Source organism: Callorhinchus milii, unplaced genomic scaffold (genome assembly GCF_018977255.1).
Source record: "Callorhinchus milii isolate IMCB2004 unplaced genomic scaffold, IMCB_Cmil_1.0 Scaffold8, whole genome shotgun sequence".
Lineage (NCBI taxonomy): Eukaryota > Metazoa > Chordata > Chondrichthyes > Chimaeriformes > Callorhinchidae > Callorhinchus > Callorhinchus milii.
This window is the reverse complement of record NW_024704749.1, coordinates 12,840,017-12,864,733: the sequence shown is the minus strand read 5'-3', so window position 1 is coordinate 12,864,733 and position 24,717 is coordinate 12,840,017. Positions and strand designations below refer to the sequence as shown.

General features: G+C 40.9%; 1 protein-coding gene across 1 annotated transcript; it reads left to right on the top strand.

Annotated features, from left to right (window-relative positions):
- Positions 1 to 1,290: 1,290 nt before the first annotated feature.
- Positions 1,291 to 22,912, top strand: upb1 (ureidopropionase, beta). Its single transcript, XM_007901749.2, is given in 11 exon segments — positions 1,291 to 1,440; positions 4,434 to 4,605; positions 4,935 to 5,022; positions 6,563 to 6,657; positions 14,320 to 14,481; positions 16,224 to 16,393; positions 17,680 to 17,761; positions 20,527 to 20,569; positions 20,800 to 20,910; positions 20,913 to 20,953; positions 21,636 to 22,912. Coding segments are annotated over 11 exon segments (1,152 nt in total). The 5' UTR covers positions 1,291 to 1,336; the 3' UTR covers positions 21,720 to 22,912.
- The last annotated feature ends 1,805 nt before the right edge of the window (positions 22,913 to 24,717 follow it).

The window sequence follows — 24,717 nt, the reverse complement described above, 5'->3', positions numbered from 1 at the left end:
GAGGAGAATTTGGGGGTGTCGGGGGGGCGAGTTTGGGGGTGTCGGGGGGAGAGTTTGGGGGTGTCGGGGGGAGAGTTTGGGGTGTCGGGGGGGAGAGTTTGGGGGTGTCGGGGGGAGAGTTTGGGGGTGTCGGGGGGAGAGTTTGGGGGTGTCGGGGGGGAGAGTTTGGGGGTGTCGGGGGGAGAGTTTGGGGGTGTCGGGGGGAGAGTTTGGGGGTGTCGGGGGGAGAGTTTAGGGGTGTCGGGGGGAGAGTTTGGGGGTGTCGGGGGGAGAGTTTGGGGGTGTCGGGGAGGAGAGTTTAGGGGTGTCGGGGGGGCGAGTTTGGGGGTGTCGGGGGGGAGAGTTTGGGGTGTCGGGGGGAGAGTTTGGGGGTGTCGGGGGGAGAGTTTGGGGGTGTCGGGGGGAGAGTTTGGGGTGTCGGGGGGAGAGTGTTGGGGGTGTCGGGGAGAGGGTTGGGGGTGTCGGGGAGAGTGTTGGGGGTGTCGGGGGGAGAGTTTAGGGGTGTCGGGGAGGAGAGTTTGGGGGTGTCGGGGGGAGAGTTTAGGGGTGTCGGGGGGAGAGTTTGGGGGTGTCGGGGGGGAGAGTTTGGGGGTGTCGGGGAGGAGAGTTTGGGGGTGTCGGGGGGAGAGTTTGGGGGTGTCGGGGGGAGAGTTTGGGGGTGTCGGGGGGAGAGTTTGGGGGTGTCGGGGGGAGAGTTTGGGGGTGTCGGGGGGAGAGTTTGGGGGTGTCGGGGGGGAGAGTTTAGGGGTGTCGGGGGGAGAGTTTGGGGGTGTCGGGGGGAGAGTTTGGGGGTGTCGGGGGGAGAGTTTGGGGGTGTCGGGGAGGAGTTTGGGGGTGTCGGGGAAGAGTTTGGGGGTGTCGGGGGGAGAGTTTAGGGGTGTCGGGGAGGAGAGTTTGGGGGTGTCGGGGGGAGAGTTTGGGGGTGTCGGGGGGAGAGTTTGGGGGTGTCGGGGGGAGAGTTTGGGGGTGTCGGGGGGAGAGTTTGGGGGTGTCGGGGGGAGAGTTTGGGGTTTTCTGCACTGAGTGACCTCTCGGCGCGCGCTCTGCCTGTCACGTGCCTGTTTTGAAAACCAAACGAAGTTTTGTGGCACGAGCCGCGGAGGGCGGGAGCCGCCGGCAGCCAATCAGGGACAGAGCTGGGAGCGGGAGCCGCCGGCAGCCAATCAGGGACAGAGCTGGGAGCGGGAGCCGCCGGCAGCCAATCAGGGACAGAGCTGGGAGCGGGAGCCGCCGGCAGCCAATCAGAGACAGAGCTGGGAGCGGGAGCCGCCGGCAGCCAATCAGGACAGAGCTGGGAGCGGGAGCTGCGGGACCGGGGTACGGCTCACTGGGGAAAATGGCGGCGGTACAATTGGAATCCCTGGAAAAGTGTCTGGAAAGGCATGTGCCCCCGGAGGAGCTGCGGGAAGTTAGGAGGATTCTGTACGGTAAAGAGACGAGGTGAGTGAGAGTGTGGAAGCGGCTGCTGCGCGGCGCGGGTGATCATGAAAGATGCCTTTGCCTGTGACGCAGACCCGGGGGAACTACCGCCCCCAGAATGCAGTGCGCTGACTCCCTGTGGGAGGCCTGAAGCTGCTCACAGGGGAGAAGGGATCCTATTTTCTACCCCAACTTCTCCCGCCCACAGTGTCAAGCGGTCAGTAGGGCTGCAGTTATAGTAACAGCAAACTGACAGCACAAGAAGGCTGTTTGGCCGTTTTGATCTAATTCTTACAGATCTTCCACCCTATTTCCCCCCCTCACAGTGTCAAGGTATTTGTAAATGAGGCGAGTGTACTGGCCTCAGACACTTAACAACCTGTTCCAGTCGTTAGTTACTCTCTGGGTAAAGAAAAACTTCCCAGTGTCTGTCCTGAAATTTCCCCTTTCCAACTCCAACCTGTGTTTTCTTGTTTCACTGTAATATGTTTTTAAATAAAGTTAAAATCTCAAACAGATCCTATTAATATTTAAACACTGGCTTAATTATTAACCACAGCAAAATAAATTCTCACTGAATAACTGGAGAAAAGATAAGGATTAATTCAAATGTCACTGGAGAAATCTAAACTAGAAACAGCAGCACTTAAAATGCACAGCAGATCAGCATCTGCAAGTAAGAGTTAACATTTTGCAAAGGATCCTTCAATCAGAATTGGAAATAATTGGGTTGGAGAAGCTCTGTTTGGGTTGAGGACAATAATAGTTCTTTCTTTTGAAACTGCCTTAATGTTGGTGAGATTTCTCAAAACACAGGAATTGTTAAATGTAGTGACTGCATTTTGTAGGTAAACACAAAATGCAATTTACACACAGCAAATAATAATAATATATAATAATAATAAAGCCCCCAAACAACAACAAATTATATTTGTATAGCGCTTTTCACGTCGGGAGGACATTCCAAGGCGCTGGACAGTCAGGGATTTGAACCCGAGAAGGGGTTGGGATCGAGGTGTGGAGGGCAGGGAAGGTGGGGATAGGAGGGTGGCCGAAGGCACAGTCAAAGAGGAGGGTTTGAGATGTGCCTTGAAGGAGCAGAGACGGGAGTGAGGCGAAGGGACTGGTATGGCGTTCCAAAGGGTGGGGGCAGAGAGGCTGAACTCCCAACCTCCGATGGTAGGGTGGGCCGGGCAGAGGATGTGGAGCAGGCTGGAGTCTACTGAGCGGAGGGACCGGACAGGTTGATATAGGGTTAGCTGGTCACAGAGGTGGGAAGGAGCAAGGCCGTGGAGGGCCTTGCAGGCGAGTATGAGGATTTTGAACTCTATCCTCTGGGGGATAGGGAGCCAGTGGAGCCGGGCAAAGATGGGGGTTGGTAGGGTTACGGAGCCTGGTGAAACAGCGATGAAGTGAATGACAAATTTTATCTGGGGGGATTTTTGGCCAGGACACTAACAGAAACCCTTTCTCTTTTTAAATAGTGAATGAGATCTTTAATGTCCACTGAATAGGCAATTGGGATCTTGGTGTAAATGTCTCATCCAATAGACAACACCTCCAGCAATGCAGCACTCCCCCATTACAAGTTTATTGTTTGTTGATTTATTTCTAGATCATCATTCCTTTTCTGATTTTGTCATTAATTTAGGTACTATGTGCCCTGTGATTCATGTGGATGTTCTCACCAACCTCTGTGTGAAGATGTTGCTCCTAAATTCACTTTTAGATCTATCTCATATTTACAGCCAGGAAGGAAGCACAGAAAGCACTGCTAATTTCCTCTGCAAAGCACTTGTGCATGTCCCACAGGATGTGATGTGAATGGCATTTCCGGCACATAGCATCTATACCTAGATTTTAGGAGTTGACTTTAGCGGGGATTCTTGGACAATAATAATAATCCTTGCATTTGATATAGCCCCTTAACACGTCTTCGAGATGTCTCAAAGCGCTTCACAGATTATACTGTAAAATGAATTGACTGTATATTTTGTGGGTGAAACAAGTTGGCCATTTTTTTAGTGTGGGAAAGTGGATAGTCAATGCCAGAAGTCGAGTGTGCCATGCTTCCAGTTAACATTAGTCCACAGTACTATAAGTGAGCCAACTCTCTCAAACGGTGCTTCAGTTGGGTTTCCCTGTACTACCTTCAACTACTACTTTCCTGTTTTGAAGGAGTGGGTAGTGCTTAGAGCCACCTTGAGTGGTAAAGAGGTTGACAGGCATGCTCTGAATTAAGCATGAAAAGACTGCAAATCACATTCCGAAATGAATCTGTTCTTAAGGGTGTATTTGTGTGGGCATGTGGACATTTGTAACCTGTTTCAACCTGTGCAGAAAAGAATGCCCTGAGTCATAAGTGCAAAATGTAGTCAATTGTTCCCTTGTAGATTGACTTGGTGGACATTCATTAATGTGTGGGGAGCAGTGGCCTCTTTGTTCAAAGTTAACTTTGGACTCTTGCATTTCTGCAAACTTTTTGCAGGAAAGACCTGCCCTCATAATAGCTCACTGTGTATGCCATTGCATTTTGTCAAGAAACATTACATCAAACTTCAATAAAATAATAACAAGGTCTCCTGTACTTTGTACGTCAAAGTTAGAAAACAATATTGAGTTTATGGTACTGAAAGTAGGTACAGAAAAAGAAAAGAGTAAATTATTTTGTGTGGGTTATGTTACTTTTATGGGAAAAAATAATACAAATGGCATAGTAGCTTTTTAAAGGTAGAGTAACTCAGTACATTTTTCATTTCAGCAATCATTTTCATTTTTGCGATTAATGAAAAATTATTTTTACCTCAATAGATGATTTGAAGAGTCATAACTGTAATGACAAAAGCACAATTCAAATTATAACAATTATACAGTCATTCAAGCTTATTTTTAATTTTTAAATATTTAATTTTTGAGGACATTAAAAATTAATTTAGAAGCCATCCATTTTGATCCACTTTGTTTTCTTTAAAAATCCTATTCCTGATTTTTAACTGCTTGATTTACTCTTGCAGAATGTTGGATTTGCCTCTGTGTGCCCTGGAAACAGCCGTTGAGAGGGATTTTGAACTTAAAGGCTTAGGGTTTGAGGCAGCCCCAGAGCAGCTGCGTCAGCCCAGGATTGTGCGGGTGGGAATTATTCAGAATAAGATTGTTCTTCCTACCAATGCACCTGTTGCTCAGCAGGTATGGGAAATGCATGGTTAAACTCTTAAGCTTTGATTTTCTGCTGAAATTAAACAGATGTATGTAGCATGCAGGAAATGACATCAGCTGTTGATGATCCAGAATTTGGCCATTTTTTTCTTACTGACTAAAAACGTGTCCGGTTAGGGTTGGACCCAGCCTCCTGCGCTATGTGAAAGGTTTCCTGTATTTGCAGGTTAATTTCTGTTTTCTTCACCTAGTATTTCCAAAATCCACAAATGCTATGATTTGGGTGAAACTATTTATTAGTAGCAAATATTTTAGTTGTAAAACTGATATTTAAGCAAGACTTTCTTTTAAATGCTCAGGTTGCAGCAATGCACAAACGGATTGGAGACCTTGTGGAAGCGGCTGCCATGTGTGGAGTAAACATTGTCTGTTTCCAGGAAGCCTGGAGTGAGTCTCTGAGCACCCACAAGATTCATCTAAAACATAACATGGTTTCCCCTCTTCCCCCTCCTCCCATACACACACAGTTACATACATATAGTTAGACAATTTGGTGAAGGATCAAATGTAAAGATATAGAATCTATACTGAATAATATTTTCCTGCCAACAATGAAAGATCAAGCAATATTTCAAGTTGTAGGAAGAGCGAAGAGAATTGACATTAAAAATATTTTTCCTGTGGTTGTAAGATGTGAGAAGAGTATAGGGAGGGGTGGGGAGAGAATTAATTCTCAAAGGCTAGGTGATGTTTGCACAGGAAGGTGGAGAAAATCAGAGCAAGTCACCTAGGGCTGCTCTCCTGCCCCTCTTGAATCTGTTGTCTGAGTGAGACTCTGGGTCCCTGTACATCCTCAGCCATGGATAACATTTATTTCATTAAGTGGACTTTTTTTGTCACTGCAGGTGTATGAATAAAATTTGGAGTTGAAATAAAGCCATTATTTTGTGGAAAACTCATCAGATCATGTAATTTTAAATTCAGTCATCATGAGGCAGCAGAGAAATGCATATTAACACAACAGAGTTTCTTATGTACCATTAACTGTGGTGCAATATATTACAGCTCTTTGTGCTCTTGAACTGCAGCCCAGGGAAAGAAAATTATTGCTTCTGACGCAGAATATTTTTTCTAATGTTTGGATCTGCAATGTGTAGGACATCAATCTGTGGCAAGGTCAAGATCTACAAGATTAATATTTTTATTTCATACTTCTATAGAGCATTTTGATCATAGAAATTACACTTTCAAATAATGTTTTTAGCCTTGAAATTGAATTTTATAAGCTTCAACATTATTGACATCGGCAATGCATTACTTAATTCAACAAAATGGTGTTAAGTGAGAATCTCTATCCAATTCTACCTGATTCCAGTATTAGAGGTACGAGAAATGTGCATAAGGAATAACTTGTGCAATTAGATGTGAGCTTTCCTTAAAGAACCCTGCATCAAACTAAAGATCACTATATACTGTGTTCTTTTAGGATGCATAATCCTTCTTTCAAAGAATGGAATATCAGATGCCCTTAATGAACTTGCTTCGGCTAAAACTATGGTTACAAATCTGTAAACCCATTGAGCGTATCTGAACCAAATTAAAACACACAGTACTTTGCAAGCCTGACATTAAAACATGAAACTATGATTTATGAAGAAGCTTTCTGCACTACAGTGTTAATTAAAAAGGGCAACTTAAAGCCCTTTTAACTTGAGACTCAGCAGCTGTGGTTTTACCTCAGGTTTACCTAGAATGTTTTTGTTTATTTTTTATTGAAGCATTTTAAACAACAACAATTCTTGCTTTTCATGACAGTATTATGACTTTCAGTGTTCAACATTCTTATTTTCTGGATATTTTGGTGACTAAGAAGTTGCACTTTTCTTCCGGTAATCGATGTTCAGTTGTCTGAGTTGTATGAGTTAACATTTACTTCTTGCATACCAAATAGCGGTAATTACTCAAACAAAATGTGATTTCTTTGCAGCTATGCCGTTTGCATTTTGTACCAGAGAAAAGCTGCCGTGGACAGAATTTGCAGAATCGGCAGAGGATGGACCTACGACTAAATTTTGCCAAGAGGTGAATTTAAAAAAAACTACTGACCATCCCCAGATTGTAGATAGCATTTTCCTCTTTGTATAAGATACAAGCCTAATATTGGAACTGTCATTTTTTGAATATCAAAGAGAAAAATATATTTGAACTTCTCAAACTTTATCTAGAATTTCCATTTGTTGAGTCTGTTGAGTTGTGAGATTTTTTTATTTAGTGGAGGAGCTGACACTGGAGTCAAGGCTTTGTGTAACTGAGCATCCTATTAAAGATTGGAATATTTTCCTTTCATTTTTGATGCAGTAAGGAGAGTGTATTCCTATGTCCTTACCCCTTTGCGAGAACAAATTAAACCTATTTCAAACCACCCACTATCTTCTCCAGTTGCTTTTCCTCCCACTTAACTAGTTACTTTGCTCTAAGCACTGCTAACTGGCAAAGGTGAGTACAAGCAAACTGATTATAGGCTTCTCCTAATAGGTTCATTATTGGACAAGTACTGTACTGCACATATTCTCTTTCCCCTAGTCCTGTATACACCGATACATCAATTTTGTATTATATTTCAACTATTTTCTAAAATATCTCAATATTTTGATCAAATTATATCCATCACTTGTTTGTGTTTCTGCAGTGTAACATTTCTGTGAATCCCTCTCATATTTTGAGTTTTCAAGTTCCAGTTCTGAGTTGCAAGTAATATATTTTAAAATTTTAAATTATATATTTATGATGTCTTCTTACATTTGTGCAATCTCAAAAACGCATACAAGAGAAACCTTGATAAGAAAGAAATACTGCATGAATTGCAAGCTGCCTACAGCAAAGAAAATGGTGCATGGTTTCATCATAACAACAACCATCCTTGGCCCCCTCCTCTTTCTGATCTACATTCCCTCTTGGGGATGTCATCCGCAGACATGGGGTACACTTCCACATGTATGCGGATGACACCCAACTCTATTTTTCCACCTCACGTTGGAACCCCCAGTCCCTTGATATTCTGTCAGCTGCCTGTCAGACATCAGGAGCTGGATGAGCGCGAATTTCCTTCAGCTGAATGTTGACAAGACAGTCGCATGATGCCTTGATGGAGAACACAAGTATAGACAAAGAGTGGTTTCAGTATAAAATGCATCTCCTTCCTGATATAAGTAACGTACAAGGAAATCTACTGTCTGTTATGGTACTTTATCTTTTCCCTTCCTTTGGAGACCTTTGTTTTTTGATATCCACGCAGCTTGGAACCATTCTGTTGACATCTGCAGTGAGGTCGGTCCTTCAATCTCTATTACACAAAATGGTATATTTGTGTGAGATCAACTGTTTTGTGTTGAATTTCCAACAACTTTGTCCTGAGGACCTACTTATAGAAACTGGATTTAAACTTCTTAGTTAGGACATTTATCAGAGAAATTAGATTTCCACATTCTACGCTGGATTGCAATCCAGGTCCCAGAGGAGAAAGTATGATGTGTTAACACATTTTTCCCCAGAATGGTGCATTGGAACTTGGGGACTTTTTAAAGAGTCAGTTGACTGGACTCATAAATGTTTTGACAGGTTATGTATGATGGCAACATTAATAATAATAATAATCCTTGCATTTGATAAAGCGCTTTTCACGTCGGGAGGACGTCCCAAAGCGCTTCACAGAACACACTGTAAAGTGAATTGACTGTATATTTGTGGGCGAACGCGGCAGCCAATTGCGCACAGCAATGTCCCACAAACAGTCGTAGATTGAAGATGACCAATTTATTATTGTTTTTAGTTTTGGAGGAATTATTATTAAGCTCTGTGTGGAGTAAGGAAACTTGCCCAAGGTTTCACCCTGACCTGCCTGGAATTGAACTCGGGTCTCTCGCTTACAAAGCGAGTGCTCTAACCACTGAGCTACAGGACTCCTATTGATATTGATTTGAACTCTTATAATTCAAAGACCCATGACTGAATCAAGTCATGAACACTATACGTCTTTATGATAGGTGGAGGAATGTCATTTTCATACTGACTGTTGTCTCTTTATTTTTATACTATGCACAATGTTATATAAAAATATTCTTTCTTTCTGTGATGGTTTGAAATTCAACACAAACTGTTGATCTCACATAAATATACCATCTATCTTGAGTTTTTACAGATAAAATAGGTGGTGACTGAGTAATAAAAAAAATGAGCAAATAAGCTTAGTAAAATTATCTGGTACTTGATTTTGTACCTCTGTAAACACTAAAAAAAATCCTGCATCAAATGCAATGTGAGAATAGGGTGCGATTTTCTGATTTAATGTGTGTACAGAGAAGTGACGAGTCTTTTCAAACCTAAGAGGTTGAAATCTCTCATTTTCTATTGTAGCTGCTCTATCTGAAATTGTGTAATTTTGTACACTTGGATTATTTGTTTGCAAATCCTCTGTTTTGATCTGACAATTGGCAGCTGTCGAGGTGCTGTTAAGGCCTCAACACATTTGCACTAGGGAGGTGAGAAAAGTTGCCAGGCAATTGTAAAAAGCTAACGGGTAACTTCCATCATTGTTCGATTTCAACAGTTGTCTGCCTTGTGGTAATACTGCTGAATTTCATTGATTTCCAGTCTGCTTTTGCCTCTGATCTCTTTTCAGCCTGTTGCTTCTGTGGCAGTGTTTTTCCCTTACAAGGGAGCAATTCTACTGGAGAGGAATTGTTTCCTTCAATGGAATAATTCACTGCATTAGGCATATTAGGCATAGAATGATAAAAAGCAAAGTTTTAGGTAGGATCTTACATTTCCTACAGATGCAAAATCAAAGGCTACTTATTTTTTTTATCTGGTTTGTTGTGACCTAATTTGCCCTTAAACTAATAATAATAAACTGATGATATATATATATAGAGCGCCTTTCACGTTGGGGGGACATCCCAAAGTGCTGAACAATCAGGTGTCGGGGTCCGAGCATTGGGGAGAGGTGGTGTAGGGTGAGGGAAGGTGGAGAGGTGGGAGGGAGACCAAAGACACGGTCGAAGAGAAGGGTCTTGAGACCGGCCTTGAAGGAGGCAAGGGACGAAGCGAGGCGAAGGGACCGTGGGATGGACTTCCAGAGTGTGGGGGCAGAGAGGCTGAAAGCCTGGCCACCGATGGTAGGGCGGGTCGGGCGGGAGACATGGAGCAGACCGGAGCCCGATTAACGGAGGGAGCGGGCAGGTTGGTTGGGAGTGAGCAGGTCAGAGAGGTAGGAGGGGGCAAGGCCATGGATGGCCCTAAAGGTGAGGACGAGGATCTTGAACTCGATCCTCTGGGGGAACAAAGAGAGTTCCAGGTGGCCAATAAACAGGCAGTTGTAGCTGGGACCCTTGTGGGTTCCCATATCAACGCCTTTCGCTTGGAGGAAGTGGTTGGAGTTGAAGGTGAAGTTGTTGAATGTCAGAACAAGTTCAGCCAGGTGAAGGGGGTGATGGTGGATGGAGACTGGTTGGGCTGCTGAGGGAGGTGGAAGCGGAGGGCCTTCAGGCCGTCCTTATGGGGGATGGAGGTACAGAGAGACTGAACGTCCATTGTAAATAGGAGACAGTCAGGAAATGGAAATTGTTGAAGTCACGGAGAGCGTCAGAAGAGTCTTGGATGTAGGTTGGTAGGGCATGGACAAGAGGAGAAAAAATAGAATACAGATTTGAGGAGATCAGTTTGGTGGGGCAGGAACAGGCTGAAACGATAGGTCTCCTGGGACAGTCCTGTTTGTGAATCTTGGGGAGGAGGCAGGCTGTGCGTGGCTGGGGGGCTATGAGGTTGGAGGCTGTGGGAGGAAACTCCCCAGAGGAGATGAGGTTATTGACTGTCTTGGTGGATTGCCTGCCGTCTGCAGTGCAGTGAGTGAGACGAGCAGGTTATCACGTAGCATGGAGACTTCGCCTCTCATTGATGCACTGTGATCATGCAGTAATTGTTTGTATGGATTGCTTTTATGCTGCAGGTGTTTTGTCTTAGGAACAGCTCATCATTCTGTCCTATACAAATGTAATTTTGTTATTGGATTTTTTTTGTCTTCTATACTGTGTACAGAGTAAAAATTCAATCAGAAGAACACAGATATTAAGTAATCTTTCGAACTTTGTAATAGTCATGATTAGAAGTTTCTTTTTATTTGTAGTTTAGTTCTTTTCTGTTTCCCCTCCTTACTTAGCATTTATAGTGTATTTCTCAACAAAAGTGAAAGCCTTATATCAAATGGGATTGGATTGCATCATGTGTACTCAATCTAAACCTAGAATTGCATGACTCAAATTAATTCATGGACTGCTTGTTTTGGAATACAAATAACATTTTGCTGATAATTTATGATTTTTCAAATGTCAATTGTTCTTTGTAAACTCTTGTGTTTATACTGATAGGTGAATTCCAGAAATGAATAGTACTTCTGGAGAGTAAGGTGGAGGAGACTTGCAAAGACTATACATCAAAGTCTTTATTATGATAATAGAATATTCTCATCACTGTGGCGTAGTTTAAATGAACAGTCTAATGTGAGGGTGGAACATATTATCATCTATGGATCTAACCGTCCTGTATGTGATCTGGGCTTTATGTTTGATCTGTGCTTGAGATCCTGACACTGATCAGCATCTTGGGACATCCTCCCGACGTGAAAGGCACTATATAAATGTAATTTTGTTGTCGTTGTTGAGTGGCCGTTTAGAAATGTTTCACTCCTCAGCACAAATAGTTGTGAGCACAAACTTCAAGAGAATAACTGTTTTCTTATAGTAGTCTTATTAAAACATTGTTTTGTAGTAAACACAGTAAAATTGATCAGTATCATTACTCCCAGAAGAAAAAGTAGTACATTACTCCGAAAACTGTATTCTTTAACTTACATTATTTGCTTACCACCTCCCCAAGCACCGTTATTGCAATTTTCTAGCGCTATGAAAATTTATAGATTTTGTTTTCCTACTTCTGGTCATCAGATTCCATTTGCACTTTTAAATTTACTGAGACCATAAAAACATAACCTGGGGCACTTATTTTAAATGAAAATTGTTTATTGCGCATTCATGGTGTAGCCTGCATTATTGGTATGTGTGCCTGTAAAAGCATCTAAGCAATTACAACAACTTGCATTTATTTGTGGAGTCCTGTAGTTCAGTGGTTAGAGCGCTCGCCTTGCAAGCGAGACACCTGGGTTCAATTCCAGACAGGGTGAAACCTTGGGCAAGTTAACTTACTCCACACGCCTAATAATAATCCCTCCAAAACAATAATAAATTGATCATTTTCAATCCACGACTGTTTGTGCTCAATTCGCTACCGCATTTCGCCCACAAATATACAGTCAATTCACTTCAGTCTATTCTGTGAAGCGCTTTGAGACGTCTAGAAAACATGAAAAGCGCTATATCAAATGTAAGGATTATTATTATTATATAGTGCTTTTCACATAAGATAACATCTCAAAGAGTTTTAAAGAAAAGGAGCCAAACACTTACTAGGGAGGGTGAGCGAGGGAGATTGCAGACACATTTGAAAGAATATAGATGAAGGAGGCTTTTAAAGTCTGATAAAGAGGGGTAAGACAGAGGGGTCCGTTTTAACATGCAAATAAATTAGTAAATCAGCTTATATTGAGTTTCATTTCACTTTCCAACCGCTTATATAATTCTGGATCAAGTAGATAAGCTCATTCAATATGTTTGTTCTCTGAAATTTTTTGGGGGTATTTGTTTTGGAAATCCCATTTTCCCTCTTTCTGATTTCAGCAAATTTCCTCTGTAGTATTGTTCTGCATAGCTTGTAGCATTTCTGACCAAGTAGAGCCATTTTGGAATCTCTAATAATGTCCCTCTGAATTAATTGGCAACAGATGAACAAAGTAGTCAGGGTGAATTTCTCAATAATTCACAACAAATCTGCAGACATAAGTGACCATGGCTTGCAGAAGGAAGGCTTTATTATTATTATATTATGATTATTATGTTATTTTGTAGTTCTATATACCAGTACACTGATTCTTCTATTACTTGTTTTACCCATAAATATTGGTCTGTTGTTGCAAAGCTTTCAGTGAAGGTTTGGGATGGGTTGGGAAGTTGAATTGAAAATGGTTTCAGCCTGTTATTATTTAAGGTGACTGATGATAAGCTGTAACCTACCCAATATCTTCCCTCACTTATTAATTTATGCTTCCTCACTTATGATTGCTTTCTTGATACTTGAGGTATACTGCTAACAACAGTGCATAGACTATATTGCTATAAAAGAAACATCCCGGGTGAGCAAGTGACTGCTTTTCAGAGCACATGTTGAATCTGTAGGTTTGGGTCATAAAAATCTGGGTTGAGACACAATTTATATACCAGAATTTATAGTAAAGAAAAGGCTACAATAGTTATAAGAGGGATTGAACGAGGCTGTAACATAGTGCTAGGAGCAGCTTTTTTTTAGCAGTCAAAGTAGCATTATTGGTTTTCAATGAATCTGACAATTTTTTTAAACCATCTGTGTGCTAATTGATTGTTTCTAACCTGCGAGAAATATCTTCGATGCTGATGATTGAAAATAAATGTGTTAATCAAAGATACAAATATTGATTGTGTACTGTAAAACCATTACAGTTTTTATGCCGTGGCAAGCAATAACTGTTAGAAACCACCTTCAACATTAAAATTTGCAGGAGTCACTGTACTCCAGTGCATCTCAAGGCCTATTACTTTCACCATAGTCATCTTTTCCATTCCCCATCTCCCTGCGCTTCCACCAACATCTCGGCTTCCCAGCCCAGGACTGTTGAGCATTTTGGGATGTTGTCCCGACATGAAATGTGCTGTAAATTTGTATTGTATTACTGTGGGGTTGTAAGTTTGTATTCATAGAATCATAGAATTATACAGCACAGAAGGAGGCCATTGGGCCCATCATGTCTGTGAAAAGAGCTTCCAAATCAGTGTATATTATTGTATTACTGTGATATTGTGATGCAGTAATGTTGTATTACTGTGTGTGACTGTGAGTTTGTATTGCATTACCATGTGGGGCATCCTTCGAATGAATGGATCCTTTCATCTCACGAATTGCTTCTACTTAAATTTACAAATAGAATGGACAACCCAGTTTCAGTGCTCAGAATTACAAAAAGCTGGATATGAGGATATCGCTGTGTTCTTGTGCAACTTAACATTTGTCATGTATTGTTGGGGTGTTACAAAGTTTACACATGGTGCACCTTACAGCTGTGATTATATGTGAAGCAAATATACACTTTTTTGGGGTACTTACAATACCCAGAAATAGATATTGCTATCAGCACCAGCCCCAAGTAATTGAACTGTACAATGTACGATCATCAGTTTAAGACTTCACATCGGTCACCAATAGTCTGAGCACTTATGTACTTTAGCAGTGGGCTTTGGTGTGATCTATCAATAAATTAAAAGATATCACTACTTCAGCAATAGGGACTGTAAGTTTGTATTGGGTTTCAAAGAGCTAGCATTCCCTTATTCCATGGAACAGTGTGGTTGTGCTTTGCTCCATTTACAACAAATCACAGTATGCCACTGCAGCCTTACTGTACTCTGAATGAAATCCTTTTTGAGTTACAGACACCCTTGAGAATACAAGTCATATATAATTGTGCAGAACTGGTCATTCTAAAATTTAGTTTGAAAATAAACAATATTTTGCTTTTATTTTCAAACTGCCCCTCCTCTCCCCCAGCTTGCTAAGCAGTATAACCTGGTTGTGGTGTCACCAATATTGGAACGAGATGAGGTGCATGGAGAAACCTTATGGAATACTGCAGTGGTGGTTTCTAACTCTGGGCATGTTCTTGGGAAGACCAGGAAGAATCACATTCCCAGAATTGGAGATTTTAATGAGGTAAGATTTGGGAGCTTAACAGTTAAGACTTGTATCTCGGGTATTGATGTCCTAAATGCACAGCTTTATTGCATTGGCATTCATTTCCGAGCAGCCATCGTGGGTTATTGCACTGGAAAGCTATAAGGATGTGTCAGGCTGATAATGAATAATCATGGTAGGGAAGCACATTCTCTGGTGATTAGTCTGTAATCAGCAATGCTTTGGAATATCTCCTGCCTGGCTCAGCTACTGGGCTACTGAGACCATAAGTGGGATCAACTCCATCCTGCTATTCTATTACTAGACACAGCTCAGACTCTTGAGAGCCTGCTTACTTCTCCCCTTCCTCCCTCGAGGTTAGCTGACAGATGGGAGCTAGATATGGTTTTCTAATTTCTCTGCTGATGGTTTTACATAGTGAATTTTGCTTTAGACAAACAGCAGCTGCAAATACGAGGTATGGAATGTTTGCTTGTCATTACTGTTATGTTAGAAATACTATCCACTGTATTTTTGTGATTCAGTGGCAATTGAGATAGTTAATTGCATTGATAGCTTGTCTTTTAGAAATTGTTAAATGTTATCTTGATTTATGGGAAGAAATTAAATATGTGCATCAAAACCTTATGCTATCCATCAGCTTGAAAACTTCCATAGGTGGGTAAATTACATTACTACCCACTTTGATTGATATCTACTTTAAAAGGACTTTGTGCCAAAAGTATAATGGGATCCTTCATAAACTGATTGCTCAAAATATTATTTTCTTTGTCATATCCCATTATACTTTGTTTATATCCCATTAAATCTCATTATAAAGGCATAATAAATGATCGCTATTTTTGCAATTATATTATGGTAAATCCCAACGTGTAGTGAATAGATGACATTTTTTTATCATCTATTGAGTTGTGATTAATTTGTCACAACTCTTAACAATGATCTATATTTATACCTTTGAAAGGTGTTCCTTCCAAATTACTGTCATGTATTTACATATTTTCTTTCTCCACCTTCTTCCTAAAAGAGCTGTCTCATGCAGCAAACTGTTTGGGGGCATTACAGCCAAGGCCAATCCATGCCTCACCCAGCATCCACATTTATAGCAGAAGTCCCTGATAGCAATTAGGAGTAGGAATGCTGTCTGATTTGATTTAGTTTTTTTCTTCCCTCTCTCTAGCCCAGCTAACAGACTAATTTTAACATAACTGATGCCAACCTCGGATTAGCACAGACCAAGGATTGAACCAGGGATCTTCCTTATCCTCTTGGCTCAGTAACACTGAGTCATTAGGAAGCTCATGAATTTGCAAGTGTCTCTGACATTTGTACTTTCTTCTGTTTAACCAAGCACATTTCTTCCTAGATCTGTTATATTTCCTTTTCCAGATTAAGTGAGATAGGTTTCCTTTACAACAACAACTTGCATTTATATAGCGCCCTTCACATAAGGTAGTGTCCCAGAGCGCTTGATAAAGTGGGATACATTTCCTTTATATAACAGCTTTGACTGAGTTCAAATATACTGATATCTCTAGGGGTTATTTTAAATATTAGGATTTGAATCCTGTTTAGAAACAAGTGTGGCAATATGACACATGCATGTCTTGAGTAGGTTCCTCTCTAAAGGAAACCCTGATTTGATAACTATGCAGCGCTCATGCCCAATTACTTTATTATTTGTAGAAGCGTTGTAGCATTATTAATAATAATCATCCTTACATTTGATTTATCGGGGAGTTTAAATATTGTTTTCACAGTCTACCTATTACATGGAGGGGAAAACAGGACACAGAGTGTTTCAAACACAGTTTGGACGGATTGCTGTTAATATCTGCTATGGTCGCCACCACCCATTGAATTGGTTGATGTTCAGCATTAATGGAGCTGAAATTATCTTTAATCCCTCGGCTACTGTGGGAGATCTGAGGTAAGATGACAATATAGCTATTAAATTTGATTTTAAATATTGTTTATTTTGTCAAAGTTGAGCCAGAACATGGAATTGTGTTAGTCACGAGATAATGAATATAATCGAGTCACATCTCTCTTACTGAAGGATTCATTCTACTCCCATTATGAGGTAGAACAGAGGATTATGTTGTCTTTCTTCCTGTAAATCCATTCACCATTGAATCAGAGCTTTAAACAGTATCTAAAAGGACAGTCTGATGTGTTAACCAGGGTTCTAATTCTCCCAATAGTGGTAAATGTTTCTTTTTAACCACAATCAGAAAACACTTGAGTGGATGTTTGAGAATGGATTTTTCATATTTGTCCTTCATTTCAAATCATGACTCAGTGTGGCAGTTGGTGTATAATCCTACAATCATAGAATTTTGCACAGCACATTGTGCCTGTGCCGGCTCTTTATAACACAGACAAACCCAATTAACCAGCCAAGGTCCTGCATTGGAAATCTATACATTGTACAGATAGAAACCTTATTTTTCAGATGACACCTTCAGAATTCAATACAAGTTAACACATTTATTGAATGCCAAAGCTATGTCGCTCATAAACTTCATTTTTCAGGTGGAGTTTTTTTGTTAACAAATCTGTTCCCTTAGGATTTAGCCATTACCTAGAGGTTTGTGGCTAAAGACCATGCAGTATAAATGCTGTTTATATTGTATCTAATATTTTTGATTTATTCCATACCTATGGGTGCTCAATAAAGTACAACCCATAATGTGTATCATAAGACTTTCATTCCACTCCCCATTTCCTATTGAAAACCGAGTCCGTGGACTCAGGCTTTTGTGCAATACTACAGCTCCCTAAAGGGTTAACCAGCAGCAGCAAAGTGAAAAATAAATCTGCATCTAATCCCTTTGCTAGGTATCATGTTTTTTCCTTGAAATGTACTTTTCTTATTCAAGTATTGCTGTGATAATTAGTTTCACAGTTCTCTCTGTTTCTGTGGAGATGACATTTAGCAGCTGAAAACCTTTCACATCTGATTATGATATTTCTTGTAGATTTAGCTATCTGCTTTCCAGTGGATATAATGCTGGCCATTTTACAAGCTTCTTTCTCTGGATAAAAGGATATTAGTTTTCACTTTTAGCAATTAAAATAGATACAATAAAATATACATATGTTTGGGGAACTATAGAAGGAGACTTTAATCTCAGCCAGCTTGTAATGTTATTTCAGTTAAATTCTGTGCCTGACCCATAGGTTTCTTTCAGCTAATCTGCTGTTTGTTTCCAGTGAGCCCATGTGGCCTATTGAAGCAAGAAATGCAGCCATTGCCAATCATTGTTTTACCTGTGCCATCAACAGGGTAGGAATGGTGAGTTGCACCTCCTAACTCCATGCACTGACATTAGTGTGGCACTGATATACACCTTGAAAAGTAGAACATTTTTCTTCTCTTATACATACAGAATCCTGTAGTCCTGTAGCTCAGTGGTTAGAGCACTCGCCTCACAAGTAAGAGACCTGGGTTCTGTTCCTGGCAGGGCAAAATATTGGGCAAGTTTTCTTACTCCACATGCCTCTGTTTACCTAGCAGCAAATAGGACCCCGGTTGTTAGTCGATTGGGGAATCTGGGGATAATAATTCCTCAAAAAAAATAGTAATTTGGTCCTCAATCCACGACTGTTTGTGGGACGCTGCTGTGCACAATTGGCTGCCGCGTTTCGCCCACAAATATACAGTCAATTCACTTTACAGTATATTCTGTGAAACACTTTGAGAGGTCTAATAGACATGAAAAGCACTGTAACAAATGCAAGGATTATTATTATGTAGTACTTGTCAAACCCCAAAGGTATTCAAGTAAAGGATCCGTATTATTCATCCATCAATGCAGTATCAATAGGTTTTGTTGGGAGTCTAGTGTACCTATATGCAGTGCTCTTGTGGGGAAACATTCATTCTAATCTAGTTTGTTAAGGCTTTCCTTGTAAACCTCCAGTCTTTTCGTTCTGTTCTCGTGGCCAAAATCAAATAATCTTAGTAGAAACTGGTTAAAAATAGAAGCGATATCCTAAGTCTTTAAAATAATGAGAATGACATCCATCAGTTTCTTATCCAGTCCCATCTTGTATCTAGGATTCCCAACAATTCACATGTAAATACCTAATACCAGAAAAGGCAACGATTTCACACACTTACCTGACTGTTTGCAGTCTATCATTGTGCTGCTCAGTGATGACTTTACTGCTGAAGGAATATTAAAAAATAGATGCTTCCATTTTGTAATTTTGAATTGCAATTGACTGCCACCAATTCATGAGGCTGAACTTAAAACTTATATCAAATGCTGCAGTACTGCCTTGTCATGAAGGTTTGTCTTTCAGCGTTCAAGAGAGGTGCGTAGTTACTCGTATATTTTCGTGTATTTTGTGCTCATCACGGTAATGAAAGTATGTGCTGGGCATGAAAATTCCTTGTAGTCTTGCACTACTAATATATGTGGAAGCTCCATCTGCATAAACAATGTACCTCAATCCTACCCCCAGAGAATCCCCGACTGCAGAGATGTAATATCTTAATATCCCACATCAGCCTTCCTTGTGCTCTCGGAGCCTGGCTATTTTACACCCAGAACCTGGTTGTAACAACTGTAATTAATTTTGCATGGGTTACTTATAAAATAAAGGAGAGTTTATCCCAACATCATAGATTCAGGTCAGGACTGGAGAGTGTGCAGACCCCAGGGCACGGTGACCTGTTCATAGAAACATAGGAATTAGGAACAGGAGTGGGCCATTCGGCCCCTCGAGGCTGCCCCGCCATTCAATAAAATCATGGCTGATCTTCTAACCTAATTCCATTTACCCACCCTATCCCCATATGCCTTAATCCCTCTATCCTTCAGAAATCTATCAACCTCAGTCTTAAATATGTTCAAGGACTGACTGAGCATCCACTGCCTTCTGGGGTAGAAAATTCCACAAATTCACTACCCTCTGAGTAAAGAAATGTTTCCTCAACTCAGTTTGAAAAGGCTGACCCTTAATCTTAAGACTGTGACCCCTATTATAGATTTTCCAACCAGGGGAAAGAGTCTCACATTGTCTACTCTGTCAAGCCCCATAAGAATCTTATATTTCTATAAGATCACCCTTAATTCTTCTATATTCTAGAGAATATAGGCCTAGTTTACTCAACCTATCCTCGTAGGTCAACCCCTCATCCCAGGAACCAACCTAGTGAATCTACGCTGCACCCCCTTTAAGGCGAGTATGTCCTTTCTTAAATAAGGAGAGCAAAACTGCACACAATATTCTAGGTGCAGTTTCACCAAGGCCCTATACAACTGCAGCAAGACTTTTGCAATAAACGCCAACATGGCATTAGCCTTAGTTGCTTGCTGTACCTGCAAACTAACTTTTTGTGACCGGTGTACAAGGACACCCAAATCCCTCTGAGCACTAACACTGTCTAATCTCTCCCCCTCTAGAAAATAATCTGCTTTTCTGTTTTTAATAGTAATATAATAATAATCCTTGCATTTGACCTAGTGCTTTTCATGTCTTCTCAACGTCTCAAAGCGCTTCACAGAATAGACTGTAAAGTGAATTGACTGTATATTTGTGGGCGAACGCAGCAGCCAATTGCGCACAGCAATGTCCCACAAACAGTCGTGGATTGAAATGATCAATTTATTATTGTTTTGGGTTTTGGAGGGATTATTATTAGGCTCTGTGTGGAGTAAGGAAACTTGCCCAAGGTTTCGCCCTCTGCCTGGAATTGAACTCAGGTCTCTCACTTGCAAAGCGAGTGCTCTAACCACTGAGCTACAGGACTCCACCTAGGTGAAAGCTTCACACTCCCCCACATTATTTTCCATCTGCCACCTTCTTCCCCACTCACCTAGCCTATCCATATCCCTTTGTAATCTTTTTGTGTCATCCTCAGTGCTTACTCGCCCACCTAGCTTAGTATCATCTGAGTTTAGATATTTTAAGTTTTGTTCCTTTTCTGAATCTGTACACAAGTACAACACTTCTTATTGATTCTGATCTGTTACCTGTGTGCCTGCTGTTGCTCTGAACTTTGGATTACATTGATTTTCTTTTTCTTTGTTAATTTTTTTCATAATACAGGAACATTTCCAGAATGAATTTACTTCAGGTGATGGTAAGAAAGGTGGGTGCCTGATTTTTTCGTGGAGCCTGAATCATGAGGCTGACCTATGTGTTATTATTTAGTAATTCAAAGGTAATCTTACCAACAAATAGTGTGATTGTTATTAGGAACAGAGCTGGGAAATGAGATTAAAGTAGATAGCTCAAGCATGATGGTTGAATAGCCTGTTGCTGAGATTTCTGTGAAATGCCTTTGTATCAATGTATTAGTGCTATTTCTTTGTGTTAAAGCTCACCGTGATTTTGGCTATTTCTACGGCTCAAGTTACATTGCTGCTCCTGATGGTAGCCGCACCCCAAGCCTGTCCCGTACCCGAGATGGCCTGCTTATTGCTGAAATGGACCTAATCTGTGCAGACAAATCAGTGATAAATGGGCCTTTAAGGTAAGCCAAAATAAATATAAATGTCCAAGTACATTAATCTTTTCATCTCCATCATTACTTTGTTAGAGAGCTCTGCTCAGCCATATCCTATCATTTTGCCCAGGATTTCCTTGTAACCATCCTCGTCTGAAGTTTAAGACCTTTATTAGTTTGGATACTGTCATAAAACTTTTTTTAAAAACTGAATTTTTGATTAGCATTGTGTCTTGTTTTAAGTAAAGTAACACTTAGGTAGATTGCCAGTGAGCTCTGGGAAGACAATGATTGTATCAGAAGTTTTAATTGAGGGAAGCCTGCCCACTTCTCTCACCACGTGTCTGCATTCCTTTGTTAAAACTGTCATATGCTGAGGATTGCAATTCTTCCACAAAACTGCCCTGTTTCTTAAAAAAGACATTCTGCCTGGTTTTACAACTGGTCAGGTTTTCCCCATTCAGCATTCACAGAGGTTTGGGATATGTCAGCCTTCAGGAGAGAAGGGAGGAGAGAAAGCTGGGAGGGGTGGGAAATGGAACAATGACAAAATGGAGGTCAGTACAATAACAGTAATTTGTGGTGTAAGAACAGTGATTCAAGAGAACATGCCTGTAACTAACATTCATTAACCCAATTAATATGGAGTCCATGAAAGTGAGCTGATAATTCATGCCCCTGCCCATTGTCTTTTTTTCTGGCTTCCCAGATGACAGGCAGATATGAGATGTATGCTGAAGAACTGGCCAAGATGGTGCAGCCTGACTTTGAGCCCAACATTATCAAAGAGTAAAGGCATTAATTCCACACAAGGTTCTGCACTAACACTGGGAATACAATATTTAACTTTTTAATCAGCTCAAGCACTTTCACTAATTTGAGGTTGGAATGTTTTGATATGCTAATGAGTTTGCAATGATTTCTCTGTGTTTTTTGTCTGAATTGTCTGATGCTCTGGACTATTCGGATTGTCCATCCTTGTTTAACCAGGAAACAATTCAGTGCATCAGAAGTTAAAACAGTCAGTGTTGCCCTCACAGGATCCTATATCTCAGCATTCTGAGCAATGACTTTTGGCTGCTTTCCAGTCTACTTCAGTGTCAGCTAAGTATTTAACTTATTTTACCTGCCCATCAACACACTCAGGTTCCCACTGTTGCTTAGAATATTTGTCTGTTTAATTTTCCTGAAATTTGATATTGTTGCCAGTATGTTGGACACTTGATACTTTATCCAAATTATACTATAAATCAGGGATGTTATCAGATTGCCTTGATGCCACTGTGCTTTGGACACTTTCTCTCTCTGGGACTTTGATCATTTCACTGAATGGAAACATACTGTTAGATAAAGTCCACTCATTGTGTTCTGAGCTGGCATCATCTTGTCTTCACTTTCCGCCCCCTCCCCCCAACTCTGCTCACAAATCTTTACTCAGCCATGATTTCCTCTATCCACAATTCTAGATGTTTCTTGTGGCACAATTCGGCAATGTGCCTGGGACGTCCTCCTGACATGAAGAGCTTTACAAATGTGATGTGTTGTTGTCACGCCACTTCAATTTCCAGTGGTTGCCGGAGCAACATCCAAAATCTCTCATGAACACCAAAGAACATATTGATCTCTTATTATTAGCAAAAGCAATTGGAGAACTATCTTTCCTTTGAGCCCAGCGATGTCAGTAGCAGCTAGGAGAACATCTTGATGATGATTCAGCATGTTCACTATTGAACCATAAATGGAATGAGGCCTGTGGAACTCCTGTAATCTCTATTTAACACTAATCACTACACAAACCTGCCCACCTCCAAGCTTGGTCTCAGCCGCTGACGATGAATGAGCGTGGTCCTGTAACCCAATGCTTCCATAATATATACAGAATTGTGTAATTGTCAATGTATTGCAACATCTGTTACTATTACAAGTGCTGTGATCCGAGCAAGCATGTCATTTTCTTAATTCAATAAAAAAAATCTAAGGGGAAAAGTTCTGTATAAATACTCTACCTCCTAAAGGTGATGGAGTAAAACTCCAGAATATTTATCTATTTCAACCTTCCTACCGTTCAGATAAAATTTCCCTTGCCCTAGAAGCAAAAAATAATCATGACCTACTGAGTATTCCCATCTTCCCATCTTCAGCATTCTGCTTATCCCCCTCCCGTTTTAAACCTAACTAATCAATAGAATCAACTGTTTTTGTCGCACTGGTCTGCCATCGCTCATAAGTGAAGAAAGAACATTTATAATCTTCAATATTGCTTATAGGCTTGTTAATTTTAAGCCTTTGACCTTTATTGAGTGTTCTGTTTACATCTACATCATCTAAGCTTCACAGCATAGAAGATTGTTTATATCTCTCAATGTACATGAATCAAAATATTGATGTAGGGATTCCACCGAGTTCCTCTTACCTACTATGCAACTGATTTTTTTCCACATTTGTAGATTCTAGTAGTGACGTCCTTCCTATAAAATTTGATTTGATAGTGCTCCCCCCGGCTGATGTGTAATGGTATTAACTGGAACAGCACTCGGCACACAGACCAGGTTACAAATTTGTATCTCATTCTGTATTGATTTAGGTAATTGCAGGGGGCAATAACTGAAGGACCTGCAATAAACAACTTGCATTTATATAGAACCTTCATACAGGACAGCATCTCAGAGATGCACAGTGGTCAGGCTGGACATGAACAAAGTTTGTTGATAACCAATTTCCCTTTCTTCACTAATAGTTGCTTTTATCTTCAAGCAACACAATGCAAGTTCAGCACCGCAGATATAAGAGGTACAGCACATGCAGAGCACATGCTGATTAAAATATCCCAAATGACATGAGCACCTCAGATCTTTACATCTCCAATCTGCATCAGGAAATAAATGGTCATGGTGGTAGTCAGAGTTTCTGTAAAAGAAACAATTCCCATGCTATTTATTTTGTATTGCTTCTTGATCTTCAAAGCACCAGTATTGGATCACTGTAGTGTTGGATTCAGTGTCTTTACACTGTTGACTATCAGCAGAACAATTTCACAGGCAAAAGAGGATTTGTTTTACTAATTGGGTAAATGATGGGATATACCGATGTAATGCCAGGGAGATTAGGTCAATAACAGGTGCAAACATTAAGTTAAGACATTAATGCTTGGGTGAATTGGAGCATTGAGTTTGCCCAGGGCTCATGGGCACCTGAAGACTGAATTTCAAATCTGTTCTGACCTCCTCTTGCTTGTACAACTGAGTTGGAGATACAATGGAAGTGCCTCCAGCGCAGTGATAGAAAACACCTGGAACACACAAGTTTATACTGCACCTTTCACAGCAGGAGGATATCTCCAAGTGTTACACAAAACTGACGGGAAGCCTGGGCTGGGGAGATGACCAAAAGCATGGTCAAAGATACAGGATTTACGGTGGATTTTGAGGGCAGAGGGACTTGTGGCCTGAGCCAAGGTTGGGGTGTCACAGAACGGAAGATAAAATCTGTCCTGCCTATCCAACATCTGACGGGCAGTCAGCACAGAAACTTGTTTCAAACGGCTAGTTCAGTCTGTGTCTGAGTTTAATTGGCCCACACACCTTAATTGGTACACTGAAAGGAAAAGCTGCCCAGATGAGTCACACCGATATTATAAGGGCCATAGCAATCTCTTTCTAGCAGCAGATGCCATAATTCCTGCAGTTCAATCAGACACATCAGAGCTGTGAAAAACATTCAATGTCAGGCAATCTGTGCAGTTCAAACATGGCCTCAGCACTATGTGAAGCCAAAAATGAGGGGTGGGATTA